This window comes from Betta splendens, chromosome 9 (assembly GCF_900634795.4).
Source record: "Betta splendens chromosome 9, fBetSpl5.4, whole genome shotgun sequence".
Classification (NCBI taxonomy): Eukaryota; Metazoa; Chordata; class Actinopteri; order Anabantiformes; family Osphronemidae; genus Betta; species Betta splendens.
The window spans coordinates 4,834,479-4,860,885 of NC_040889.2; the positions used below are offsets into that span (position 1 = coordinate 4,834,479).

Sequence of the window (26,407 nt, forward strand, 5' to 3'; positions counted from 1 at the left end):
GAGTAGCTTTGGGATTTAACCCATGGAAAGCCGAGTGTGAGGCCAGCCTGCGCGCTCCTCATCTTCTTCTGTCCCCGTTGCAGCAAACACTGTTCCATATGGTTTCAAATTTAAGCTCATTGTTTCAAAGAAGACATTAAAGCTAAATTTAAACTTTGCAAAGCCTTTCTCCGGGTGCCGCATTCTTCAGTAAATTCTGGATTTTCCTATTAGCTTTGAATTAATGGGTTAAGCACAAGGCATATTAATGAGGTTCCCTTCTTTTAAATATAGAATTCTATTTTAATAAGCATTATCACAAACAATAAATGCTGAATTGGATTATTTTTGTAGCCGTGGGGAGCTGGTGAGCCAGGTTTAACCTGTGCGCTTCCTGTCCTGGGGTTGTGATGCCATCTTGTGGCCACCTTCGGTACTGGCATGTTTCTCAATTGAATTTAAATTAAGTTAGATTTATATAGCGCCAACTCCACAAATAACACATAGTAAAAGCTTATAATATTAATAAATATGTATTTTAAGGGGGGATGGTGCAGTGGGTAGCACCGTCGCCTCACAGCTGGTCCTGGGTCCATGAGGTGGACAGGGTGCCTTTCTGTGTGGAGTTTGCATGTTCTCCCCATGTTTGCGTGCGTTCTCTCCGGGTTCTCCGGCTTCCTCCCACGGTCCAAAAACATGTGCTAGGTTGATTGGTCACTCTACAAATAAGAGAAAGTCCATATATGAGGTCTTACATTAGAAGGATTCTTCTAGGTCTGATGTTATAGACATTATAAAAGAGACATAGACACATTAGGGTAAATACACTTTATTGTTTTAAAGCATGTTTACAGTAATAAAAATGCAGTTTTTTTACTTCCACCTCTTATCCCCGGTATGTATTAATGCAACGTTTTAGAAAACAGGAAAATAAATCAATAACAACTATGTGCATTCATTCACATTTACGAGAAAGCAAAGACATTGTCACATTTGTTTACTAAACATCCCACAGAAATGAATGTTCCACAGACCCGTAAGACGTTCGTCCGACACACCTCGACCGGTAACAGAACCGTTTCTCCATCAGGTACAGGTTTACAAAAACTGTTCACATTAAAAAAAAACAAACAAAAAAACAAACAGAGACTCCTTGGTTAGTACTGTGTAGGAGTGTTACATGAGTGGACTGTCCAGTCCCTCCACAGAGCTTTCCAAATGTCTTACATCAGGGGGCACCTGACCAAACAATGGGCCTCATTCACCAATGGATCACAGAAGTTGCTCACTTGCACAATTTATATTAAGATTCTCATATTATCGTGTTGGGGACGTCTTCCAAGTTAAGAACTTTATCTGTGCCCATCTGTTACAAGGTTGGGCATGTTTGAGTGCTGACATATTTGTGCAAATTAAAGCCTACTGTATGTCAGTTCTATAAATCTATAAGGATTTATATGGCATAAGCTTTCATCACTGATTTAGAATTTATTTGTTATTAAAAAAAACAAAAAACATTATGGGCGTTTGAAGTGGTTCGCCAACACTCTTCCCCCTCAGCAACCACGCAGTGTCCTGACACTTCTGGCACTGAACTGTAAACTCAGCTCACGCAACTCTGACAGGCCTGTCCTCCAAAAGATATATTTTCAGAAATGTGACCAAATATTTGTAATCTAAGTTATATGTGATATATACACCTACTATGAACTCCTTTCCTTGCAGACTTGTGCTTTTCTGAGCACTGGTGAGGCTTCACTCTGTGCTTAATGGGAACAATCAGACTGGGACGGTGGGAATATGAAACCAACATTTTATGTTTTCCCAGGAGGGAATGTAGGAAACACATTCTTCACTTATTGGTGAAAGAGTACCATTGTACTTCAATTTGTGTTGGAGTAAACAAAACTCGTTTCACAAACACATTTTTGTAACATTCCTGTTTAAATTTCCCAGGAAACAAAATTATTACTTTCACATTCTTTGCAGAATATGCTAATTTCTCCCACAAGTCTTGCTGCTGCAGGAGGAGGCATCCGTATACTCCTGAAGGTCAGCCTGAACCTTCAGATATGTATAGTAACTGACAAGTTTAAGTCTATTTAAATGTTAATTCTCTTTGTGCTACATTGACAATGGTGCGTTATGTACAGGCAGAAAACAGATGTCAGCACTTTGGTGTAGGCTTGCTGCAGACCAACCTGTTTTAGTTCGTACACGGGCTTCCTAAAGCTCTTTTGGAAACGACTAACTTACTCCAAGGTCCAATGTGAATATCAAGAAAAGTTATGACCAGCAGCCACTGATTGCTACCAACAGATGGCAGTGTTGTTCCTCAGGTCCCACTGACAGCTGACCCTGATTAGACTTTTTTTTGTGTAGAACCAGATGTGTGTAACTTGACCCACTTCACTTTTTCTACAGTCGCTCATATCAACATTTGGTGCTGAATGTGAATTTCCACAAAGCCTCATATGTCTGACAGTCAGCGAGGCCGTGCAACACATTTCTGAATGAAAACCAAATCATAAATAAATAAAAAAAACACGCAGCCCTGGGCTAATCAGGACTGAACGTCAGTGTTCTATACTATTTAAGATGATTGCTAAACTTTCCTTGTTATGGAGCAAACAATAGAGGGGTTTGGTCTTACCTAGTGCAGAATGGCTTACAGTCTATGTCGCAGTGAATAAAGTCTTTCACCACTGCTCACTTAAAATACAATAAATTGATATCATGTTAATATCCTGTTGATACTAGAATTATCAATACAGCAATAAATTTAGATGAGTAGGTTTCACATTATATCAGGTTTCACCACACACCTACACAATAAATTTGAGCTACTTCCTGGTTAACAATGGTGTGACTGTAGATGATTGTGATCCATTTAGTCTATTTAGAGTTAAGGACATTAGAGGAGACCTCTAGGCACTGAACAGGACAGACTCTCAGCCTGACTCTTCTCTACATTATCCCCTAGACGGTGCCCTGCAGTGAGGCGCAGGGCCGGCTGGAGGGGGAGGAATAGCAGGAGGAAAAGAATGGGGGGTGGGTGGGACTTTTATTTCGGTAAGCTCAGCGCAGCCACCTCCAGTTTCATCTTAAAGTACTGGTTGAAGCGCAGCACTGCGTATCTGAGAGAGTGAGGACACACAGAGAAGGGCAGAGTCAGTGATAAGATTAAAATGTTAGCGAAAAGGACGCCAGCGAGAAACAAAAACTGTGCTTTGCGGTGACACAAATGATATCAATTGGAATACTTAACATTGTGTTCTTCAACATTTGAATAACATTTGCCTTGCTAGGCAAAGTAAAATTGATAAAAGTGTGCTCCCTGGTTTACTTACCCCAAGAAGTCAAAGTCAATGGTGGAGAACTTGGCCTGAATCAGAGCCCAGAGTCCCCAAAAGAAATGAGATGCCTGGGCAAAGGAGGGAGAGGGAGAGAGAGAGACAAGGAGAGAGACACAAAAGATTAGCACATGCTCACTGTCTGCAATCAAACGCTGCTCCTGTTTCGACACGGCTCATTCGAGCATGTATGAACCCCTGAGCTACATCTACGGTGTCACCAATAAATAGTCGACACAGACAAACGTCAGCTCCAACTCCACACACTCCAACATTTGCCGTTTACAGCCTGTCATGAGAGCTGCATCCGGGGCGCATGACAATCTTCCTTGTTTTACATTCGGAGCAGGTCGGACAGGTTTTATGCCCACATTAAATGGCACACACCCACATCAAACGACCATTCACATTTCCTGGCGAAACACTGAGCAAGAGGGCAACCTCAAAGCATGTGGCCCAGCACCGCTCCTGTCCTCTGCAGCTGCTCTTTCTGAACCGCTTCACAGTGATTGTTATTGAAAAAGCCATTCTGTCCAGGTCAGATAAAAACTTTGTTTTGCCAACTACTTCTTCTTATCATACTTCGCTACCCTCAACACAAACCAAGACGTGCTGAGGGGAACAAAATCTCTGTCTCTGTATGGGCTTACCAGGGCAAACTGGTTGACTTGGACATACAGAATTTCCACCTCCCTGTCAGTCACATCGCTGCCCTGGCCTTTGTGCTCCTTGTAGGCCTCCAGGTAGGAGCGCAGCCACTGCAGCTGAAAGCCCCGCTCTGGGTAGTAACTATAATCCACCTCACTCAGACCTGCAACACAAATACTCGAGTTACACACTTATATTTCAAAACACCTCACATAGCACGTTTGGGAAGTAGCACTTACCAGCAAACTCATTGAAATGGTTCCCAATGTCGTAGGCTTGGTAATTGTACCCTGCATATTCGTAGTCAATGAACTTTACACTTCCTGGAAAGAAAAGCCACATATTTTAGACAGAGACACAGGCAGCAGACATAAAATGATTATGTTGTGTTTCCCTCTGATAACTTAGAATGTCAAGGCTTTGCAACTGTCTGTCTTGACTTGGCTGGCTAGCTAGCTCATCCTCTGGGGCAAGGAGTAAGAGTTTGCATTTTGAGGGAAGGAAACTGTAGAGAAAGACGAGAGAGGCAGAATGAAGTAATGAAGTGAGAGAAACACACATTACCCTAGAAATAGATTCTGGTAGGTCTTAGAGAAATCAGGGTCAGCATGTGTTTAGATTTAGTGTGAGGAGATAAAACTAAAATCAAAGCATAAATTTATAAAATGGACTTCCTGGGAAAGAACAGAGCCAGCTCTAAAAAAAAGGCTGGGTGGCGCTACTTTCTGTAGGTCCATGTACTATCCGGGCAGCCTGCAGTGCTACACATAGCTGGTTTATGTGGTAAGCTTGTTAAAAACCCACTGCACACATGAGAGTCACATAATTGACGCATCATTAACCTGAGTTGTTTGATCTTCTCTGGATTTTTGCCAAGCTGTGAGAAAGTAAACTACAGACCTGTCAGGACATTTACCCCAAGGAAGATTCCTGACATTACACTCCAGGAAAAATAAAGGTCTTAGGAACTAGCATGTGGATGTTGGTTTTGCCATTTCCCTCACATGTTCAAAACGTCTCACCTGCCAACTTCCAAGGGAAGTGAAGTATCAGCCAATAGGAGGGTAGGGATACATTAGCAGAATAAAACGTGAAACGAGGAACACATGCAGAGGTCTGAGGGGAAACGGGAGCACGGCCGGCTTCTCGGGGAATGTTTTTATTGGACACATGTGCACAGGAGAGGGGAAAACGGCCAAGTCACAGTTTTGTTTCAAAGGGATGTGTCGATGTGCGGAAAAGAGGGTGAAAATGAAAAGAAAGCAGAGAGACAAAGGGAGGAAGAGAGTCAGGCACAAAGAGACACGGCTGAGGTCTGGAGAGAAGAAGCAGCTGCCAAAATAAATGTACAGCAGCACACGGCTCAGTACATGCCCTCTCTCAAAACAGCACATTAACAGGAAGTTAAGACGTTAAATACATTCTCAACATTTGCATCTATTAAGTACTGATAAAAAAAACATGAAACTTAAATGATAATAATAGTCTCCTAATATTAGTAGAAACTTAGAGGGAATGCCAAAGGATGTGCTGCTGTGTGACTCCATTTTGAAGGCACCGAAAATATGAGACATATGCATTAATAATGAAGATGAATGAAGAAGTTGAGCTCAAAATACAAACTCTTACTTCTGCCCAGTAGTTACAGAAACCTTAACAAAAATATCTACAATTCAAAATACATTTATAAAATGTCTTTGGGTTTATTTTGGTTTTCACTTATTTAGCCTACACATGTACAATTTGTTTTTTGAGGTGGTGCTGGACTAAAAAAAAAACAAAAACAAAAACAAACTTGGACTAAAAAGACACGTTGAGGTGGGTTACCAGCCGGCGTGTAGGTCCTAGCGGGACACAACTGAACACCTCCGGTCAGTGGCTATAGCCCCCCTGTGCAGCAGATGAAAAGGTTGGGGCAAACACATCTTTCACACATGCTCACTCTCTCACTGACACAAATGTCTTTTATCCACTCTTGCTCCCACGAGTCGAAACATCAGGCCCGCTGCCAGGCTTCCACTCCACTCATTTGCGTTTTTTTCCCCTCCCCCTACAGCGTGCAACCTCACTTCCACCTTCTCGCCACACTCCCCTTTAAACGCTGCCTCCCCATTGGCCTACGACGAGTCCTACAGCGTGACGCCTCTGCTGCTTCGGCAGATGAGAGGATCTTTATGAGGCTTCCTGCTGGCTGCTAAGCTGCAGGTCGCGTGGTACTTGGGACTGATAGTTGATTATATGAAGATTTTTTTATATAAATATGTGAGTAAAGCGAGATGCCCAGGTAAACCACAGCAGCATGTGAAGGAAAGGTGGGAGACCAAGTAGAGAAGAAAACCTGCTGAGATACTTTTAACTGTATAATGCTGTATTTCTGATTCGGGTTATCAATACAGGAAGTGGTGGTTTCTCTGCTGTTGTGCTTGGCAGACAATTAGTTTCCACTCAGCAGCTACAGCCGAAAGAAAAAAAAAAAAAAAAAAAAAAAAAAGGCGACAGGAAGCAGCGTGGTATCTGCTCAGTTTCGTTTCATGCTCACTCTCTTTTCAGTTCGCCAAAAAAGAGGGTCAAAGAACAAAAGATTGAAAGGACAGCACTTGTCCATGTCAGAAATGCAGAAATTATTGCTGGAGGAGCGTATAAAGGTGCCACTACTTGAAGTGTATCCATTGTTAAGGCTTTCTGTATGCAATTACACTTAGGCATGCATTCCAAAATTCAGCAGTGGAGGAATATAAAATATAGCTATTTCTAGGAAGGAGCAGTGGGCCTCGGGAACCAGGTTCGGGGGCCCCTGCATTGGGAGGGGGATCTTATTACTTCCAAACAGTAATCTCTTTCATGTTACTTATAACATACATATTTCTGCCAACATGCCGAGCCTTGCCTGTATGTTCCAGGGCTCTACATAAACTTAATCTTGCGTAACTTTGTTCTCTGCCTTCATCAAAGGTATAAATGCTCCACAGGGGCGAGTTTCCCCATGAGTTTGAGAGTAGGCAATTATCCTTCCTGACCTGCTACATTAATAAGCGCTTGCGTAAAACGCTGCACTCCATCAATTAGTCTCTACGGCTCTGCGTGGACTTAGACACTTCTTACCTGTGAGCTCTGGCTAAAGCTTGTCCCCTGCATTTTTGCAGAACTATGTTTCTGCTTAGAAAATATGGGCTGATGATATTCAATATTATTAATGTCAACAAATCCCATGAGAAGATGGAAAACAAACAAATTGTTAGTCTGACTCACACCAGACTGAATGTAGCCTGCTGCATTAAAAACAAAAAAAAGAAAGAAAAAGCACATAGCATATATTAAGCTTATTAATTTCTTTCGGCACTGCACTTAATTAAGCACAATGTTGCACAACCAGGGGTGAAATTTTAATTTATTCAAGTCTAGTTGATCTGCATATTAAAACACATGCATTTGTGACTATTCATTGCATTGGGGGCAACACAAGCAAATACATTTTGGGGATTTGTTGACGACTCAAAGAATACAGAATATCACAGGAACTTTCCTTTCCATTTTTAACGACCTCCCCGACATCAAAATGGCTGCTGAGTGTGGAAAGTGTGGAGCAGCAACTATATGTTTAAGGCATTTTGCTGGCGCCATAAGAAACAGTTGTGTAATAACCAGAATCTTAAATAGCCTAACAGTAACATGTCAGAGACAACTGGTGGCAGTGGAGTAGCGTTGGAGAGTGATAGGTAGGTACGTGGCTCCTACTGCTGCCATGAACGCATCCCGATTAGCCTGAGAGGACTACGTGAGGGCCCTCAGAGCCGACTGCGCGTGCGGTTTGTCTCTCTCCATTGCCTCCCCTGGGCAGGGCGGCGTACGGCAGCCACAGCCTCGGCTGTCATTCCTAGGGGAGAAAGGCTAGACACAAGGACCTGTGAGAAGGGCCTCGCCCCTCGTCACAAACAGACGAGGGGGCTGACAACTCTTAAACCCTCCCTTAAACATCCCCACCCCACACACATAAAAACCCTGTGCCATCTTCTCTTCCCTTGCTTATCCTCTCACATCCTTTAAGCCTGCTGTTATTTCGTATGACTGATTGAAAAGTAAAGACATGTAGAGGAAATGAAATTATGCTGCTTTGCACTGATACCATCATATAAAAGTGCAATATGGCTAAAGCACCAAAAACATGTGTCGTCAACAAAACTGCATCTCAATAGGTGGTAAGATGTAATGGCACTGTTTGTTCATGCTGATAACTGTGGGTGTGGTGTATGTTTTTAGCAAAGAACTAGAATGACGTGTCAGACAAAAACTACAATTTTATTTTAGGCTAATTTAATAAAAAGACCATAATTTGAAATTATCTATAAAGAGTTAGCAATACTTTAATTTATTTTTAGAATATTTTGTAAAAAGGGAAAACATAATATAGTCTGACTATATGATGACAAGTCTGATGCATTTAGCTTATTGTAAATAAGTATTTTAGCTAGAAATCTTAACATCTGGACTGTCATATCTGACTGTTCTAGTTCTATGCCTGTAGTCCACTGCAAATGCTGACAACGAGAAAGCACTTGACTAGCTCGGAGGTAGAGCACGTAATGCAATCCTACCTTGGTGTAGGAACCTATGCAAATCACACATCAACACAATCAGTCATCCAGTAATGTCCATGACTACACTTGTGCAGTTTATACTCACCCGCTGCCTCGTTGAAGATGATATTTTTGCATAGCAGGTCATTGTGGCAGAGGACTACGGGGGAACCCAGCACAGACAAGCTCTGCTGGAGCCACACCAGCTCTTCACGGAGGCACTGTGGGCTGGGCACCTCCGTGCCTAACCTGATGGGGCGCAATCAAAAAGGGATGAGAGTATTCAGAAGAGCTGGGACATTTGAATATTAATGGAAAAACATGCAGAAGTAAATTAAGAATAAGGGAACCTGAAAGTGAGTGGTGACATTAAACATAAAATCTGACATTAAAAAAACAAAAAAAAGCAGGAAAAGGGGAACCATGTGTATTCTCGTCAGCACTGCACAGACGATTAAAATAAAAAAACAAAACTTTGTCCCACTGCTTTTATGCTCTCCACCCATTTGTTATTGATATAACATTCAAAAATCTAGAGATACCGTGGGTGTTGCAATGTTTTGTTGATCAGCATTTCTTACAATACCAGCATTACAATATGGGGCGGCTACCGTGGATCTCAACAACTGTAAAAGTCAATGTTTGCTTTTCTTTCCAGGTACCAATATCCATAAAAAGGTAGCTCTTCCTGCCAACACACTTAAATAATCAACACTTCATGTTGCCAATAGTGTGAGTCTATGATAATCAACACCCAATTTGCTACTCAGTGTCGAACGAATGGAAACTTATATAGACTTTGATTTATTCAGCCAGTAATGCATCTCAGAATTTTCAAAATTTAAAGATTAGATATGCTTTATATCTATATATAATATATATATATATATATAGGAAAGCATGAGAGTGTCTCTGGCTCAATTATGACAGGTCAAAATATTCCATTTAGAGTGATGTCACAACTGCTCATAAAGGCTTTATGCTTTGTACTTCCTCATTATGTGAGGCATGTACTGATAATACTGTGAGCTGATAATACTCGTCCTGTATGTTGTGACACTGTAGTTGATTGTTTAAATCATTTGTGACTCATTGATAAGATCATATGTTGTCATTGTGCCACGTGGAGGCAACTGAAAACTAAGGCAGTGGCTGCTCAAAATCAACATTGTTAGATGTCATTTAAGCACCTCAACCAGTCTCTAATGTGTCCTTACCTATTGTTCTGATCAGGGTCCTCAAAGTACTTGGGGATGAGAGCAAAGTACTTGCCCATCTTCAGCCACAGGTCTGACTTGGGCACCCAGCCATTATGGGCATGGATCGCATGGTATTTAGCCAGTTGCCTGGCAATGAGCCTGCAGGGTTGACAGGATAAAAAATGAGAAGAGGAAGATTAGAGCACTAGGCAACAATATGGAACAAGGCCAAACACTTTAATCAAAAAGGGTAAATAGTCATATAAGGTAGGCCAACATGACACGATTTAAGTGACTTTGTGAGAGCATCATGCTTAGTTTGTACTTTACCTGAAAACTGGTGGACTGCGAATGTGTTTGGGTTCCAGTGCAGTTCCTTGCAGAAACTCGTAGCACAGGCCGTTGTTGAAGGTGCAGTAAAGGCGTGGGGCACATCGGTGTTCATGCAGTACCCTGAAACTCTTCACCTCGTTTTCCCGATCGACCAACAGCTCCGTCTTGTTGCCATAAATACGGACCAGAACCACATCCTGCATGACTGTTCCCACATAGCAGCCCAGTAGCTTATTGGTTATTCCATCTGTGAAAAACTGTGGCAACAAAAGGCAAACACGGACAACAGGTAAATCAGGGTGGAACTCACGTGATGCTGTTAGTTAAACCGTCACCCAGAACACAGAGAATCTCCTCTGACACCCGAAATACGTTATTTACATATACTGTAAACCACACGTTTCTGACCTACCAACCTACATTATAAAGGTTTAGTAAAGATCTAGTAAGAAGAAAACAAGGAGAGGAGGAAATAAGATCGCGGCGAACGTCTGGGTGTGTCTGCATTGATTTTACATGAACAGTGTCTATTGTGGACGTGGAACGGTTTTGTTGGATGACGTGTGCAAACATACCAGACCCTAATTGTTTGCTCTAAAACTAAGCATTTCAAGACCGTGAGGAATTTTATTTTGCATTAGCGAGCCATGACTGGCATTTGCTGAGTAGCCCACTTTGCTCTCTTTGATGAACATAGGCAACAGTGGGAGAGAGCATGTGACCAGCTTCAATCCACATCGTGCGTATGAAGTTGAGCCACACCCCCGTTCTGTTAGTGGAAAAAATCGGCCTGGGCTGTAAATCGAGAGCTGTACTGTGTCTGAGAGTCGTATTCTTTTCTGAGATCGCACCCTAGAATGCTATAGTATAGTGATGGCATGGTGTCTCCAGTGTGGTTTGCATTATTGTAAAACAAGCCTGGTTTGACTTGGGCATCTCAAGCAAGAGATCCACAGGATAAGATGAAGTCACGTATGCAAAAGGTTGATGCAAATACACGTTATTTGCACTCTGGCCTCTGTGCTTTTCCCCACAAGAGTCACACCCGCACATAACACCTCTACTACATCACGAATTCCACATATCGAGTCTTTGGGGCGTAGCGGGGCTGTACTCTGGGATGACAAGGAGCGTCACACCCCGAGGTGTTTGGTCAGGGGTGCCCCACGTAACAGCCCCACGTAACAGCCCCGAGGCTTTCCTTTACGTAACGACTAGCCGATGTTTAGCATCGTTGCATCGACGCATGCGAGCCCGCATCTTTGGCTTAGCAAGATGCTTCACTGTCGACGACAGACTCCCGCCGTCTGGTCACAAGCTCAGCTGACGCGGATGCAATAAAAAGCACATTAACAATAATGTACGGTCGTCTCTCGAGCTGTGGGGCATAGCCAGGGGAGCTACGGCGGCGTAAGGCTGCGCTGGTAGTCATTTTAAAGTGACACTTCAAGCGCGCGCGATGTCTCTATGCCACTAAAACGTCACGTTCGCGTGACATTTCCTTCTAAAATGAATTAAACGTAGCTGGCTAATTTTTCACCGACGGCTAACGTTTTTATAAACACACCTTGCCAGCTAATATTTCGCATATTAACTGTAGATAAAAAGCAAAAGACTAGTTGTACAGTAAGCAACATTTATAGAGATATGATAAAATAACGGCACCTTAATTTTGACCTCTGACGGCTTCCAGTTGGGTCTCAGCTCCTTGATTAGCTTCAACGCATCGGCTCTGTAATCGTTCTCGTCAACGGTCACGTCTATTTTGGGCACAGCGGGAGCCTCGTCGGGTACGTGAATGTAGTTGGCCATGGCTGAATTTTTAATTGCAAAATTTTGTTACGCTTTGACAGTCGTAGTAGTGCACGCAGCGACGAAATGCGCAATGTATTAAGCCGCTTCTGACTGCTGCGTATATAATCTTGAGTTCTCGGGCTTCTCGGCAACGCCTCTCAAAAAATCCCACCCACATGAAAAAAGAGGTCTCCCGGTGCATGCCGGTAAATCGTATGACTCACTGGAAGCGCATGTTCCCGTGTTAGCGTACACCGTCGGCGGTGCCTAACAATTTAAACACTTTTATTAAGCGAATATATAGGAAAGAATAATTTTTATTTAAAGCCAAATAGCACCCACAAACAAAAGTACAAACATATAACATTGTTTGAAACAAATGTTCAAATAAAGGGTATTAGGCTTGAATTCTTAATGGTAGCCAAGTCGGTGCTCCTTGGTGAATATCAGCAAACGTGCATCTTCTGCAGTTGTAACTGACTATGCGCTGACGTCACATCCGTAATCAGCCTGAATGAAGTGAGCTTTGTGTCAAGTCTGGTGGTTTTAAATGTCAGTGTTGCGAAGGCGTGTCGTCTGACATGGAGGGGATTAATCCACTTTAACTCAAGTTAATCCAAAACAAAAGAAAAATCGCATGTAAATCTGTAATAAATTAGTTAGAAAACAGGATTAGTACAGCATGAGCGTTTATCACCCGAACTGAATCTAACCAATGCATTAAAACACAGGGATCTTATAACAGACTCAAAAATACACCAATCTAATCAGTCTCTGCCAGCACACAAATAGACTGAGTTTCTCTTCCTTCTTTGTTATTTCAAACCTCAAAATATTAGCGCATCATTACTGGCACTGCAGTTGCATCCTCTTCTTAGATTCTAAGATAGTTTTGCTGTAGCATACCAAGCAGTGAAACACGACATAAATGTTCAGTAAGGGCCTGCTGTATGACTCCTACTGATTCTAGACCTACAGCTAGGTTATAGATGAACATATACTGATCAAAACAGGAAATGTTCTTTTAGTGAACACAATCTAATGCAATGGCCTTGAGGCTTGTGCTTAAAATGGGCTGAGCTTAAGTTTCTACGACATGGTCAAAGTGCAAATTCTAGACTTGGATGTTGTGAGATCTTCTGGGTAAAACCTGAAGGCCTTCATCAGCTTTGGATTGAAATGGGCCTTATTTATAAAATATAGTACAGGAAAGTTCAGTCAGAGGCTTAGCCCCTGTAAATATCAAAATATTCATTGCATGTGTGGTACCAAGCGTAGTAATACCCACTCTACGTGGCATACAGTCTATGCCAGATTGGACTTGTTGCTTGGTAACAAGTTATACAAGAGTTTATGGGATCGCATGGCACCGTTTGTCCTGCCCTCTATTCTAGCAGTTTCCATATTCAGCAGGGATTGGAATTTTACCTTGATGCATGTGCAAATCTGTCCAGTGTTGACTCACCCTTGTAAACAACGCCCCATCCGCCACCCACACAGGTAAACCTGGGAGAATGGAATCGGTGGTAATTCATCGCCCCAGGGGAAAATAAACATTTTTATATATAAGCCAGCAAGAAAATGGAAATGCATGGTTTCCATCGTTTAGTCAATAAACTCTTCATCCGGGAAAAATATTTTCATTTGAGATACGAAAGAAAGAACGAATGATTGTCTTTCCTTAAAAATGTGAACTAGCTAAGTCCCCACAGACATTTCAACAACATACTATATTTTTCCAGCTTGATAATGTCTATTGTTATAATCCTCACTGAGGCACAGAAGGAGCTGCAGTGGCTGCTTAGTGATCCCTGATCAAATTTCATACTAAGACAACATAGCAACAAGTGATCACAGTACATGTTACATTCTTCTTAGTAAAAATAAAATGTCTGCCAATGAAAACAGTGGGTTATTATGACAAAAACTCATTTAGCTCACAGCCTACTGCTGTTTTGGCTATGATTCTATGATTTGCATTCAAAAAACAACTAATGACAACCTTGAATGTCACAAAGGTAATGCACCTATTTTTTTATTTCAAAATAGAACTGCCTGATTTACCAGAGAAAATTATAAGAACTAGGCTAAACTTTAAAAAAAGAAATCCCACAACCCATTAACTTGGGCCATGAACCATGACTTCTTCATTAGCGTCCTCTGCTTTGCATGACCTTTTTAGTTTGCTGTGCTCAACACTGACTGAAGTGCTGCTCACATCCCTGGTGGTCAGTCAAAGTAGTCCTCTATGTCAATGTTGGGGTTGAGCAACTCCTCTCCGTACGGTGTCAGATCCATCTGGTTGAGGATTAAGTTCTCAAATGTCTCTTCGAGGTCTGTTTCTCCAATCAGCACCGCTCCCACCATCTTACCTCCACTGAGAACAACCTGGAACAAAGAGTCAAGACCGCAATGACATAAAAATCCCTAAAAAACGAGAAAAACTGGTTGTATGTACGTCAGAGTTCATTGCATGTGAGAAAAGTAAGATATTATTCATTCATCTGGTTTTGTGTCAGTGAATGGAGAAATTAATTAACCACAAAGGAGGAGAACAGTCAGCATGCAACAGTGGCCGTCCACTCCAGACGTGCTAGGTATCACCTTGACATACTCCTGGCCTTTGGTGCAGCGAACAAGCAGCTCATGGTCGGGCCCGAGGCCCTGTGCATTAAACTTCCCCAGCAGGACCACCTGTGGAATGAAACCAGAGAGAACAGGAAGTTGTGACACACCGACTAGCTCTTTGGAATGATCTTGAAAGTAATGGAAAACAGTTGTAATATCGGCAGTAAATTATTAACGTTGGTTAATATTTAGGCACGGACCTTGTAGTTGAAGAATTTCGTGATATGCGAGAAGAGTTCGAAGCAGAAGTCCAGTTCTATTGTTTCTGACAGGACGTGTGCAGCCATGCAGCGGCCCGCGTACCAGCCCATCTGACGGGCCTGCGTCCACAAACGCATCTGCACATAACACAAATCGTTTCACAATTTGACCTAACTGTGTGAGTAACTTTATTGAGTCTCAACTATTACGGCAGATATGTTTGGATTTACATTTATAATGAAATTGCAGTTTCCTATACTGTTTTTGTCCCTGAAGGCAAAACAGTATTGCTGTGTCATTTGTACTGCAGTTCTTTTGAAGATGCAATGTCAGTGGAAACTGAAACAACTGCTCATCAGTTCACCTGCTGCCACAGTGAGCTGAGCTCCCAGCATGCAGTGCACACGTCCCCCGCAGCATAGACATCTGGCTCCGACGTCACCATGTGGTCGTCCACTTTCAGGCCAGCATCGTCAGCTACTGCAAACTGTACAAGCACAAGTACGCACAATTGAAAGAGGAGTTCACTCCCAAGAACAAACTTGTGATTATGTTTTTTAGATAACAGTCATGACAGAGTAAAACAGTGATATGATACTATAAAATCTGCTCTATGTACAGTAACTTTCCACTGCCTGAAAACCAGGCAGGCGCCTTTTGAGTGATGTCATCTTACTCAAGGAAGTCTTCATAGATAAGAGCAACAAGTTTTTTTTAACAACATATAACATTCCAAACATGACAAGTAAATTGCAAAAACACATGACAAACTTTTACAGCCTAGGAGGTTTCTTTTCCATCTATCTGGCTTTAATGTGGTAACAGTTTGCTCACAGGGTTGTTCAACGTCTGCTGAGTATTTTTCTTTGATAAATAATTCTCAAAGATTTAGAGAAAAGGTCACCAGCACAGAAAACTGCATTTTGCTTATGTCATCTGCAATTGTTCATGAGTTTTTAAAAATGGCCCTGGACTTTCCCAGTAGCACATTACTGTCAGTAAGCAGGCTGAACAGCCTGAGCCACAATATCCGTTCTATTTGACTGAGGAGAAGGATTTAGTAGTAAAGTGTTTCTAAAGTTAGAAATCACACAGATCGCACTTGTTTCTCTCTTTGTGTAAAAAAGGATACATCTTCTTGTTATATGTAATAAATGAGCCATAAACTGCTGAGAAATTCATAGAATGCTGTCTTATTGTTAATCAGTAATCAGGCCCTGGACCTCGGCCTTCACCTTACAGACACAGACAGGGACTCTTATTGCACCACTACTTTCTTGTCAGGACATTTCAAAGCATTACCCAGCAGTTTTATCCATAATTGGCTGTGGGAGCTTGTCCACTTGGCCACTTACACTGTTGCCATGGAGAAACGGCTCAGTATTTGGCACGACACCGATCGCGCTGACAACAAAATCGCAGCCAAATGTCTGCCCGTTGCTCAGCTGGATGTAAACTGGCCAGGTGCCTACTGAAAGGGGAAGAAAGGTGGAGGAATAAAAAAAGGAGATAAAAACAACAAGAGTCAGCGATTGAGTGTGAGAAGCAAATCTAGTTCTCACCATTCTCAGGTCTGAGTGTTTGCTGTGGGGAATTGAGCAGCTCCTCGGAGGTGAAGATCTTTTCAACCTCGCATTCATATTCCACAGAAACTCTGCGGGACACCTGAGCAAGCACCAGCAGAGAGAGGAGACTCAGGAGAGTGAGAGAGAGTGCAGGTAACATGACAAAATGTTTTCCCACAGAAAAGCTGGCCTGCTTTCTTGAAGGGATGTCCTACTTGCTCTGCTCCTCTGAGGACTATTCCTTCATGCCAGTCTGGACCAAGGGCGCTGCCAGGTTCTGTTACACCCGATCCCTGTCTTTGTAAATGCCTATCTGTGAATAGAAAAAACGAAAAACGTAACATACTGTATATCTCCAGAAAAATAAATAACAGAAAGCCTCCATGGGCCATGAAGTAAAACCAGACCTGCAGTAAATGTTTGTAATGCTCCAGCTGCTGCTGCTTCCTCCGTTGTGTATCGAGGCCTCTTACAGGGAGCAGCCCTCTCTGATTTGTTAGATTCTAATGATGGGATGAGGAATTGTGCTGCTCCTGCATCAAAGAAGGTGTTTCCTATGGCCTTGTCCTTCACAGCCCAGATCACCTCACAACCCTCCACCTCATATCTGCACAGTGCACATGTAATAAACTGAAAGACTGAATAAAAATCAATTTAACACTGCCCTAAAATGTCACACCTTGTAACTGAAATGCACATCTGACTCTTTTAGTTAAAGCTGACTCACACTAACTCCAAGGCAATCCCTCCATTTCCAACAATAACGATTCTCTTTGCATTTGATAACTGCTTCTGAAACACCTAAAACGCAAATGTGAGAATTTAGGAAGTACATTAGGAATATCAGACTTGAGCTAACAGAATCCAAAAGGTGTGTGTGTGTGGTACCTTGGCACTGTCAGTGTCTCGTATTCCCAGCACGTATGGGTTGTCTTGGGTTAGAAGTTTGGGTCTGCCTCCACTGCAGATACACAGCTTCTTATAACCAAAAACACGACCATCTGCAGTTTCTACAGTCTGGGAAGAAAAGGTAGAATTCCTGGAAATGACTGATTAGCTTTCTCAGAAAGTAAAAAAATGTAATTAGCTTGTTCACTTTTGCAGAAATTGGTTTAATTATGTAGATTGCTGGCATCACTTTGCTCATGCAATGGTTGTATGATTGTGTCCACAAGACGGCGCCAGAACAGTAGAAAACAGAAATATCTGATTATTCTTTCTAAACACATCAAGGATAACATACAAAATCTCTTTTTGCAAACACTTCCTATGATAGAATACACCGCAGCTTACATGTGACTGCGTGTTTAGTGATTTGACAGCAGAGTGGATAACAGTGAGGTTGGGAAACTTCTCCTCCAGAACACTGGATGGTCGCTCCTCGACGTTAAACTCCTCCAGGGTCCTCGACACCTTTACAAAAAGACAATATACGACCACAGATTCAATTCCTGGCGATCATTTAGGACCATTTCACAAGACAGTGTGCTGGTTGTTGCGCAAGAAGTGTTAAGCAGAAACAGTTATTAGCATCACAATTATAACCACCTGTTTATAGTTGGTCACAGCCTTGATGTGGGGACCCGCAGTAATCAGAGCCACGCCAGCAGACGGAATTTGTGATGACAGCTATGAAAGCAGATCAAGGGTTATGGCAAGCTTCTATAATGCATACGTGGTGTTTCTGGACATAGCTTGTTACGTACAACTCTAATTAATCAGCTCATAATCACCTGCTCAACACACGTCACGCCGGCGATGCCACCTCCAACAATAACAAACTGAAATGTTTTCTCTTTTTTACATGCCATTCCTTTCTAAAAGCAACAAAGCTAACGAATACTAGCCAACATGTGCTGCCGCGCATTGATCTTTAGAGCATGTGGTGTAATAATTTAATTATTACTCTTTCATGTCTTTTTTTATAATGGAAGCGCTGACGAAACTGAAACGTATGTATTAATAGGCAACAGTGTCGTTGCGTTTGATAGCAGCCTAAACAGTCCGTATTTAGCGCACGATAAAGGGCTAGCTTAAATGACGTCATTTCCGTGTTGACAAATTGCTACGGCAAGCGATAGGAGAAGGTGCGGTGCAAGGAGCACGAGCCACAGATATTATAATTATTAATTATTAAATTGAGGCACGAGCCTTTATTAAAAAACAAAATTTTGAAATATAGAGCTATTCAATATAAATCAATATTGATAATGAATTTTAAAGCAAAGTATAGAAAACTAAAATAAACAAAAACAACAAGCATATAACCACACATATCAAATCTACATGTAACCCTGTTTATTACAAATATTGCAAATGCAGGTGTTTTATACGCTCAACATTATTTAGAGTTCATTTACAGATCTGATAATTAATAAAGTGCCAATAAGCCCAAAAGAATTGATGGGCATAAAGGATTGTTAAATAAATTAGAACCCCTGTCAAAATGTGTGTCTTGTTTGTTTGTTGGTTTTGGGGCACATGTTTAATTTGAACATTTTTACATAAGGGGTTTCCCTTATGTAAACATAATGATGATCTCGAAGGCTAAGGATGCAATTTCAAGAGCACATTCTTGTTAGAGGTTGATACAAGAATCACCAACTGATACATTACAATAGTTGCATAAAAGAAAAGGAATTGTTACATGATTAAAGCGTTGGTAGGATTTTGGGCACAGGAGGACTCTAATGAGCAAAAGAAAAAATAAACCACAATAGTGGCAATTCATTATTGTTCGCAAATGGAAAAGTAGCACATTTTTCAAAACGCAAGGTTTTCCCAAGAGTTTGATCTCATTGCAGCGAAACTCACAGTTTAGCATTCTTATTCAATGTCCTTTAGTAGTAACACACTAATACTCTAAAAAAACTATTACAATAAAACAATTTATTTGTAGCTAAATCCTATGAGCATAGAAATGAAGACATTATTATACATGTTAAGACATCTTGCATGCAATACGGATCCATATGCTCCTCACTGTTTGCAGCATGGAGCATTATTACATACAGGTGATATGCAAGGTAACAGTGAAGATAACTTACACATGAACATAACCACAAACTGTCTCTCAATGTCATCACAGAAAATGACGTCACAGTACACAAAAAGATCTTTTTTACTCTGTTCAATGTGCATCTACAGCCTAAATGCAACTAAATAACTCTTCACCTTATTTTTTACATAGTACAAAACTTGTCCATCTGCAGCAAAGGTAGGTTCCCAGCAGGGGGCGGTTCTGTGGAAGACTGAAATCATCCATCTTGTATACAGTTTCTCTGTGCTGTAATCCACCTAGCCCTCCTTCTCTTTGGCTGTATCTGCCAAAGACTCTTTCTCCCTGGATTCAGGGGGATCTGCAGGCCTGTCTAAAGGAAGCAGAAGGTTTTCCTCCTTCAGGGAGTCATTGATGACATCAGTGTTTGTTTCATTTAAGCATGCAGGTGATCTTTTTGCCTCTTTCTCAGGTGTTTTTGGATCTTGCTTTATAGTTTCTTCAGGAGCTGCTTCAACCGCCAAAGGTTCTACTTTTTTGTCTGTGCCCTCTTCAACTACATCCATCCCCATCTCCGCTGGTTCTGACTTCTCGTCCTCCACCAGAGAGGACGCCTGTTTCAACGGAACCAAGTCCTCTTCAATAGGGGGGATTCCTTCCTCCAGGGAATCTGCATGGCTCTGCGATTTATTGTCCTCAGTGGGAGCAGTCTCATCCGCCACCGTCTCTTCTTCCTCTTCATCGATCTCATCCTCTAAGGGAGGGATCATCTGCTCTTCCCTTCCTCCAGAGAAAACCCTGTCTGGGTAGACAAGCTTTAACTGCTCCTCAAAGTAGTCCTCCAAGTACAAGCCAGCACTCCCAATTTCTGAGGTCGCCTGTTTAGAAATTAATATTTAAATTAGCGTATATTGCTTTTTTGTATAGCTCAAAATACAAAAGAAATTCAAATGATGAACTGTTATTATTACTATTATAAATTATTACCTTGTAGTACTTTGCACAGTTGATAAATATGAGTCTGATGTCTGCGACAAATGCCTCAGTACTAGAGTAAAATTCACCATGTTTTGATTCCAGTTTCCTCTTTACTACTGATAAATCCATCGGGGTCTTGATCAGCTCTTTGTACCGTTTTGTCTCCTTTATTAGATAAACAAACAGTTAAATTTAGAATTTCTTTTGACAGTAATTACAATCAATTATAAAAAGCAAGGATAAGAATGGGGCACAATATTAATAAATGTTTATTATTTTTATATTCTAAATTTAAAAATGTACCAGATAATATTGATTCTTTTCATCTTACCGATGGAGATGCCGGCTGCTGGAAGTCAGTACTGAAGTCATTGCAGAACAGACGCAGGAGAAGCCTCTCACACCTCTGTATAATTAAGAAAAAATATAAGAGAAATAGTGACTGTTTATGTAAAGCAGACCGTTCAATATGGTGAAGTTGAAAGCTGTCACAGATGTCACAGACAGCAGATGTTTCTGAGGAGTGTGCATACCCGTCTATCACTGTGCGGAAGGCTCTCAGAGACTGCGTCATTTTTACTGTTGCGGTCGTACTCCATCTCAGGAGAGTCAGGGTCTCGGCAGAAGGAACAGAACCACTCGCCACTGAGGAAAAAAAACAATGACACAAAAACCTAATTAAAAATCAAAAACGTGTCCTTTACATTACTGTCAGAATCATCAAACACAACCACCGCTGTAAGCCTTAATTACCACCGGTCTCTCACCTGGGAGACTCATTCAGAGTGGGGATGTGGCAGGATAGATGAAACACTTTGGGACATTTGTCACAACAGAGCAGCTCCCCTCCATTCTGACAGACAGCGCACCAGTCCTCGTTGGGATCTTCCTCGGGCTCTGTTCGCTTTTCTGGCTGCTTCTGTGCTGCAGGCTGAGGATGCTGCTCTTTGGATGTACCTTTGGCCTCTGATGTAGGATTTGGGATAGGAATGGACACCTTCGGTTGCGGTCGGGATTTGGACTGAGCTCCAGTGCTGCTGTCTGGCAGGCTGGATCCCATACTTGACTGCACCTGTAGGACATGAAAGTTGAGCAACATATATGAAAATACATAATTGCTCTTAGGAAACAAAACCAAGACAGTGGGAATATTTAGTCTCACACATTTACAACATTTTCTTATTATCTTCTTAAGCTTTTCTTATTGTTACTGTCTGATATTACACATAACTCTCTTACAAATCGAACTTCGTCCTCATCCTCTGGCTCGTCCTTAATGACAATGATGGGGCCCGGGGACGATCGTCTTCGCCGCTTGGCTGAAAGGGTGAGCGGCAACTCAGAAGTGTGCTTCCAGGAAGTCGTCCTTGACAGGACACATGGTCAGACAGTGGAGAGAACATTGTAACCATTACACTGGCAAAAAGACATCTCTGCCCTTAGATTCATCATCTTTTCTTACCCTGTGCTTCTGTCTGAAGAAGATGGTTTGTTCACCGGGGACTTTTGTCTTCCTTGAGCTTAGGAAAACATCATAATTAATAAATAAATTTAATATTTAGAAATCATAACAATAAAAACACATTTTGGTGGTGGGATCTTAAATATACATACGTGGCATTTGACTGAGTGTGCTTGGTTTGTCTGCAGCTGCTGGGGCGAGACTTAGAGCATAGTTGGGCTTGGGAATAGAGATAGTGATGGAAGGCAGGGTTCCTGCAGCTTCAGTTCTCTTCAGCTCCTGTAGGCCACGCTGCAGAACACAAAACACAAATCATCTCAAGCCTGAACAGCACCTCCTCTCTGTGTAATCTAACTCATATCAATTCAGAATGGCTTAGTGTATTCTACCCCCCCCCCTCTCTCTTGCCTGATGGGGTGATGTCTGTGTAGCTGCTCCAGCAGACAAAGGCTGTGGGTAGCGAGATGGTCCCTGCAACACATCCATGGGTTTAGGAAGAAAACTGGAGCTATGGATCAGTTCTCTCAGAGACTAGATGTAGAAAAAAATTAAAATATGTTAAACATAAAAAATAAATAAATAAATAAATAAATAAATAAAGTGACTTATTGCATTGTTATTCTCATAACAAGCAGCAAAAGTTCTACTCTGCATACAGCCATACATTTACCTGAGTAGCAGGGAATCCTGTGTTGTGAAGCAGGGACGGCGCTGATGTAGGGCTTCTAGGATTTGAATTTGCGCTCCCATACCTACGTCCAGGCTGTGGCAGGTTAAAGGGGCCCTGGGAGGGGGAGGACCCTCCATGCACAGGTCTGGTTGGGGGTGGAGGGCCAGTGGGTCCGGGGAGTCTGGTATTTTGGTACCAGGACCAGTTGGGATAAGGCTGTCTGTGGGGCTGTTGGAAAAGCTTGTCAACCTTGGACAGGGGGGGTAGTTAAACTGTTTAATGATTGCTGGAAGAGGCTTAAAAATTAATGCAGAGTACTAAGAGTACTAGTACAATATGTACCGTATTAGGGGACTGTGTAAATATTATGTTCCTATTGTGAAAGAGGATGTTAAAAGTGCTGAAAAGTCTTACATGCATCTGGAGCTGCACCAATGTGCTCTGCCGCTGCGGAGTTGTGACAGACAGACCTGCTGTAGGTGCATCGGCTCTGGGAGCTGCTTGGTGGTTTGGTATGGCGGGTCGTCCAGGACTTCTTTCTACTACCAAAGAACCTAGTGAAAAAGTGAAAACAACACACATATTACTATTGTCAGAGTACCAAACTACTCAGAACTGTGTGGCATGCACAGCTCTTATCTAAACCTGGTTTCTTGACTCAACAAATCAACATCATTCATAATTTTGGCTTTAGGTTGCGGAAATTATTACCAAGATCTACATTTGTGGCCCAAAATCCTGAGCGACTCTGGAAGCGAATAGAACTCTGGGGGACGATGGAGGGGTTACAGCTGGATCGCATTAGTTGATGGATCTGAAAAAGGATCTAATACACAAACACATGGAAATAATACTTTTTACTAAAAGTATTAGTAATAGTACTCTATCTTTTTCTACTGAGGTTTTACACTCACCAGTCTCTTACAGTACAGGAGGGCTGTTCCACTGTGACTTGCTGTGGCCCATTTAGTAAAGCTGATGACATGGTCTAGATGTCTGCGCAGAGAGTCGACATCTTCCTGCTGCTTTTTCAAAGCCGACTCGTGGTCCTTACTCAGAGACTGAGAGCAACATGTTTGGGAAATATGAGAAAACTCATTCTAAAAGTAATGTCAACGCTACCAAAACCCTATTTGATGCAGAGTTGAAGATGCTGTACCTCAAGCTGGTTAACCAGAATTTTTCCTTTCCTGTTAATTTCCATAATCAAATTACAGATTGACTTCTTTATTTCATTAGTTACAGCCTTCCTGTTGTCTTCAACTTGCTGTAGTCTGTGATGAATCAGTGAGAGGAAATGTGAATTAGGCATCATGCTGAACAAACATTGCTAAGCCCTGAGATACATACAGCTGCAAACAGATATATATATAAAAATATGCCGCAGACATTGACTTTACCCAGTGCTGATACAGCTGGATACATCCTCAATTGCCTTTCTTTTCTCCTGCAACTGCTGAGTCATGTTTTCCAGGTATTGCCTGTGGTTTCTGTATGCATCCTCTAAAAACTGGTAACTAGAAACAAAGAATGTTCAATATACACTTTGGGTATTTTTTAACACAGTGTTCATATTGTTTGTCAAGAGAACATGTTGCTTTTGATTTTGAAGAGGAGAAGATTAAAATAGCAACAAAAAAATCTGCATACTTGTGATCCTTGTGCTTGAGCAGCTGACAGTCTCGACAGGTTAGTCGATCGCATGTCTCACAAAACAACTTTAGTGGCTCCTGCTTGTGGATGTTACAAAACACAGGCCTCTGTGTTGAAATACCCACAGCTTCTGGTGTAGAGAGAAAGGGAATGATTAAGATCACAAACGTAAAATACCAGTTTTGGGCACCTTAAAGGATTTTTTCTCTGGTAAAATAAGCTTTGCACATGGATTACTCAGTTCTGCTTTCTTTCTTTTTTTTAATATACTACCTGGAGACATCTCCTCCTTCTGGCGTATGGTGTGATCTCGGGTAAACTTGACCCTCTGATGAGCAACAATACATGTCACACATAGAAACTCCACGCACTCCATGCAGTAACCTGTTGCTTCCGTGTTGTCATCACAGCTCATGCACACCTAGAGAATAATGAAGCACCAAAGAAAGGGACTGTCTGAGGAGAGAATGTGAAAAAAATGTATAACATTACTGGTAAAAGACGACCAACCTGGCTGGTCTTCTCCACTGTGCTACTCGGTACCTCAGCAGAATCTTTGACAAAGAAATTATCCAGCACATCCATCTCCCAGCACTCCTGTCTGCACACTGGACATCGAATGACACCCACCGCTGAAAAGAGACCAGAAGCACTATTAATCTATATTCTGTAAAACTGCTATAATAAATGAACAAAGATGTGAAGCTGTGTAGCGTGGCGTGTAAGACATGTATCATTATGTTAGGGAAATTGGGAATACCCTAACTCATTCCCCTTAAAAGAGACACAATCAGTTGAGATCTTCTACAGGATTTACTTGCAAGGTTAACAACACTCTTTTACAAACTGTTGGAAAATATGCAGTTAATAATTAAAACATTGTGGGCCTTATCATACTGACTAGCTATAAACTCCGTGTGCAGCATTTTACGCCCTCTCCCTTCTGTTCAGGGAGAATAAAGAGCATCTGTGTGTGGCATTTTCATTGCTGATGGCATGTAATCTGTGCAGAAGGTATTGTCTCATGTAACCATGCACTGTCCGAAGATCTCAAGGTCTCAACTGATTGTGTCTGTTTTGTTTAAGTAAAAAGGGAATTCACAATTTCCCTAACATAATTGGAGACTCGTCTGGGATCATTTCCTTTTTTACTTCTTAAAAATGGAGACACAATAAGTTGAGATCTTCTACAGGATTTACTTGCAAGGAGTGAGCAGTTTACAGCATGGTTACACGGTACATTGGAAAATACCTTCTGCACAGATCACATGCCATCATCGTTGAAAATGCCACACACAGGTGCTGCCTGTTCTCCCTGAACAGAAGGGAGAAGGCGTAAAATGCTACACACAGAGTTCATGGCTAGTTAGTATGACAAGTACCACAATGTTTCAATGAATAACTGCATATTTTGCAACAATGACATTTAGATTTAGCATGCTTCAGTAACCGTCACATGTAACATGTTTTTCGAGCTCGAGTCACTGTAAAAGAGTGCTGTTATCTTATCAACATTCACAACCACGTGAATCAAAATCTTAAAATCTCTAAATTCTCACGTGGTTTGTTGTTGTCGACTTCAGCCTGCAAGTCACGCCTTTGTTCAGCATTTCTGAAGGGGGCAGGAAGACACTTCTTGCACAAAGAGTGAAGGCATGGCAAGAGTTTGGGCTCTCTGTTGTGGAAACTCAGTTTACACATGGGACATGTATCCACCAGTCCGATGGTGCCTTGCTGCTTCAGCCTCTCCTCCTCGGCCGGCAAACTTTCCGCTTCGTTTTCCACGATAATGACAATGTCGTCATTTTCAACACTTTCGGCAATTTCATCCATTTTTGCTTCGGTGCTTCTCGATCGTTACGTTACAGTCAACCATTCAATGAAGCGTTGCATTTGGAAACAACAATTAGCTAACAATACCCCTGGCCTAATAAGACAGACAGTGAGTATAGATACTGATACTATACATTAAACTGAAAAGGCACGGGCCTTTATGTATGGCTTAATAAATACACAACAAAAGTCTCAGTTGCAGCGCGGCGTCATTTATTACCGCTTTGAAAGCTAAATTAGCAACGGGCTGTGTTTTCATTGCACAAATGCTAAAGGCTACAAATAACAAAGCTTGGCTTTGTAGTTCTTCTTATTCAAACGTGTAGGACAGAGCACACTCACTCCGTAATAAAAATTACACCACATACATAGTGTGGTAACGCGCATACATCCTTAAGGAAAGCGACCATCTGTAGATGATTTGCTCAAAACACACATATTACCCAGACGGCATTGCGATTTTAAAACTACAGAAGCCGGATGAAGCCAAACCTAAAATAACTTTACATTTGACATTTAACGAAATTTCATATCAAGAA

The 26,407-nt window shown here is 41.8% G+C and overlaps 3 protein-coding genes across 9 annotated transcripts; all 3 read right to left on the reverse strand.

Moving 5' to 3' along the window:
- Nucleotides 1-792: 792 nt before the first annotated feature.
- On the reverse strand, nt 793-12,060 carry etnk1 (ethanolamine kinase 1). 2 transcript variants are annotated; one of them, XM_029163040.3, is made up of 8 exons: nt 11,752-12,051; nt 10,084-10,343; nt 9,772-9,912; nt 8,661-8,803; nt 4,220-4,303; nt 3,983-4,143; nt 3,330-3,403; nt 793-3,116 (listed from the first exon to the last, which is right to left on the reverse strand). In XM_029163040.3, the coding sequence occupies exons 1-8, from the start codon at nt 11,896-11,898 to the stop codon at nt 3,044-3,046; spliced, it is 1,083 nt and encodes a 360-aa protein (XP_029018873.1). In that variant the 5' UTR covers nt 11,899-12,051; the 3' UTR covers nt 793-3,043. The 2 variants fall into 2 exon arrangements, with proteins under 2 accessions (XP_029018873.1, XP_029018875.1); XM_029163042.3 differs by lacking the exons at nt 793-3,116; nt 3,330-3,403; nt 3,983-4,143; nt 4,220-4,303 and adding an exon at nt 7,351-8,586 and having other exon boundaries at nt 11,752-12,060.
- Nucleotides 12,061-13,472: 1,412 nt separating this feature from the next.
- pyroxd1 (pyridine nucleotide-disulphide oxidoreductase domain 1) lies at nt 13,473-18,324 on the reverse strand. Of its 2 annotated transcripts, none has more exons than XM_029163039.3 (13): nt 18,008-18,324; nt 17,823-17,903; nt 17,568-17,687; nt 17,163-17,291; nt 17,002-17,075; nt 16,682-16,881; nt 16,490-16,587; nt 16,272-16,374; nt 16,065-16,177; nt 15,074-15,196; nt 14,709-14,846; nt 14,485-14,574; nt 13,473-14,268 (listed from the first exon to the last, which is right to left on the reverse strand). In XM_029163039.3, the coding sequence occupies exons 1-13, from the start codon at nt 18,083-18,085 to the stop codon at nt 14,110-14,112; spliced, it is 1,506 nt and encodes a 501-aa protein (XP_029018872.1). In that variant the 5' UTR covers nt 18,086-18,324; the 3' UTR covers nt 13,473-14,109. The 2 variants fall into 2 exon arrangements, with proteins under 2 accessions (XP_029018872.1, XP_029018871.1); XM_029163038.3 differs by having other exon boundaries at nt 16,065-16,180.
- Nucleotides 18,325-18,557: 233 nt separating this feature from the next.
- Nucleotides 18,558-26,300, reverse strand: trim24 (tripartite motif containing 24). Of its 5 annotated transcripts, none has more exons than XM_055511761.1 (19): nt 25,595-26,300; nt 24,579-24,667; nt 24,309-24,456; nt 24,033-24,165; nt 23,783-23,899; nt 23,542-23,656; nt 23,297-23,443; nt 23,094-23,208; nt 22,797-22,936; nt 22,383-22,631; nt 22,121-22,243; nt 21,865-22,003; nt 21,713-21,770; nt 21,490-21,616; nt 21,018-21,322; nt 20,784-20,895; nt 20,582-20,656; nt 20,260-20,415; nt 18,558-20,150 (listed from the first exon to the last, which is right to left on the reverse strand). In XM_055511761.1, the coding sequence occupies exons 1-19, from the start codon at nt 25,866-25,868 to the stop codon at nt 19,572-19,574; spliced, it is 3,201 nt and encodes a 1,066-aa protein (XP_055367736.1). In that variant the 5' UTR covers nt 25,869-26,300; the 3' UTR covers nt 18,558-19,571. The 5 variants fall into 5 exon arrangements, with proteins under 5 accessions (XP_055367736.1, XP_029018864.1, XP_029018867.1 ...); XM_029163031.3 differs by having other exon boundaries at nt 24,033-24,162; nt 24,546-24,667; XM_029163034.3 differs by having other exon boundaries at nt 22,121-22,183; nt 24,546-24,667.
- Nucleotides 26,301-26,407: the final 107 nt, after the last annotated feature.

What these genes read in the sequence shown, in the direction of transcription:
- etnk1 (XM_029163040.3), bottom strand. Translation starts at nt 11,898, where the DNA reads ATGGCCAACTACATTCACGTACCCGACGAGGCTCCCGCTGTGCCCAAA. An exon ending in CATCTTCAACGAGGCAGCGG is followed by an intron (nt 4,304 to 8,660) that starts GTGAGTATAAAC and finishes TTTTCTTTCCAG; the next exon opens with GAAGTGTAAAGTTCATTGAC. An exon ending in ATTGACTTTGACTTCTTGGG is followed by an intron (nt 3,117 to 3,329) that starts GTAAGTAAACCA and finishes TCACTCTCTCAG; the next exon opens with ATACGCAGTGCTGCGCTTCA.
- pyroxd1 (XM_029163038.3), bottom strand. Translation starts at nt 18,085, where the DNA reads ATGGCATGTAAAAAAGAGAAAACATTTCAGTTTGTTATTGTTGGAGGT. An exon ending in GCGTGACGTGTGTTGAGCAG is followed by an intron (nt 17,904 to 18,007) that starts GTGATTATGAGC and finishes CTGCTTTCATAG; the next exon opens with CTGTCATCACAAATTCCGTC. An exon ending in ATTACAAACATTTACTGCAG is followed by an intron (nt 16,588 to 16,681) that starts GTCTGGTTTTAC and finishes TTCTATTCACAG; the next exon opens with ATAGGCATTTACAAAGACAG.
- trim24 (XM_029163030.3), bottom strand. Translation starts at nt 25,868, where the DNA reads ATGGATGAAATTGCCGAAAGTGTTGAAAATGACGACATTGTCATTATC. An exon ending in AGTCGACAACAACAAACCAC is followed by an intron (nt 24,668 to 25,594) that starts GTGAGAATTTAG and finishes GTCTCTTTTCAG; the next exon opens with CGGTGGGTGTCATTCGATGT. An exon ending in TTCTGGTTAACCAGCTTGAG is followed by an intron (nt 23,444 to 23,541) that starts GTACAGCATCTT and finishes TGTTGCTCTCAG; the next exon opens with TCTCTGAGTAAGGACCACGA.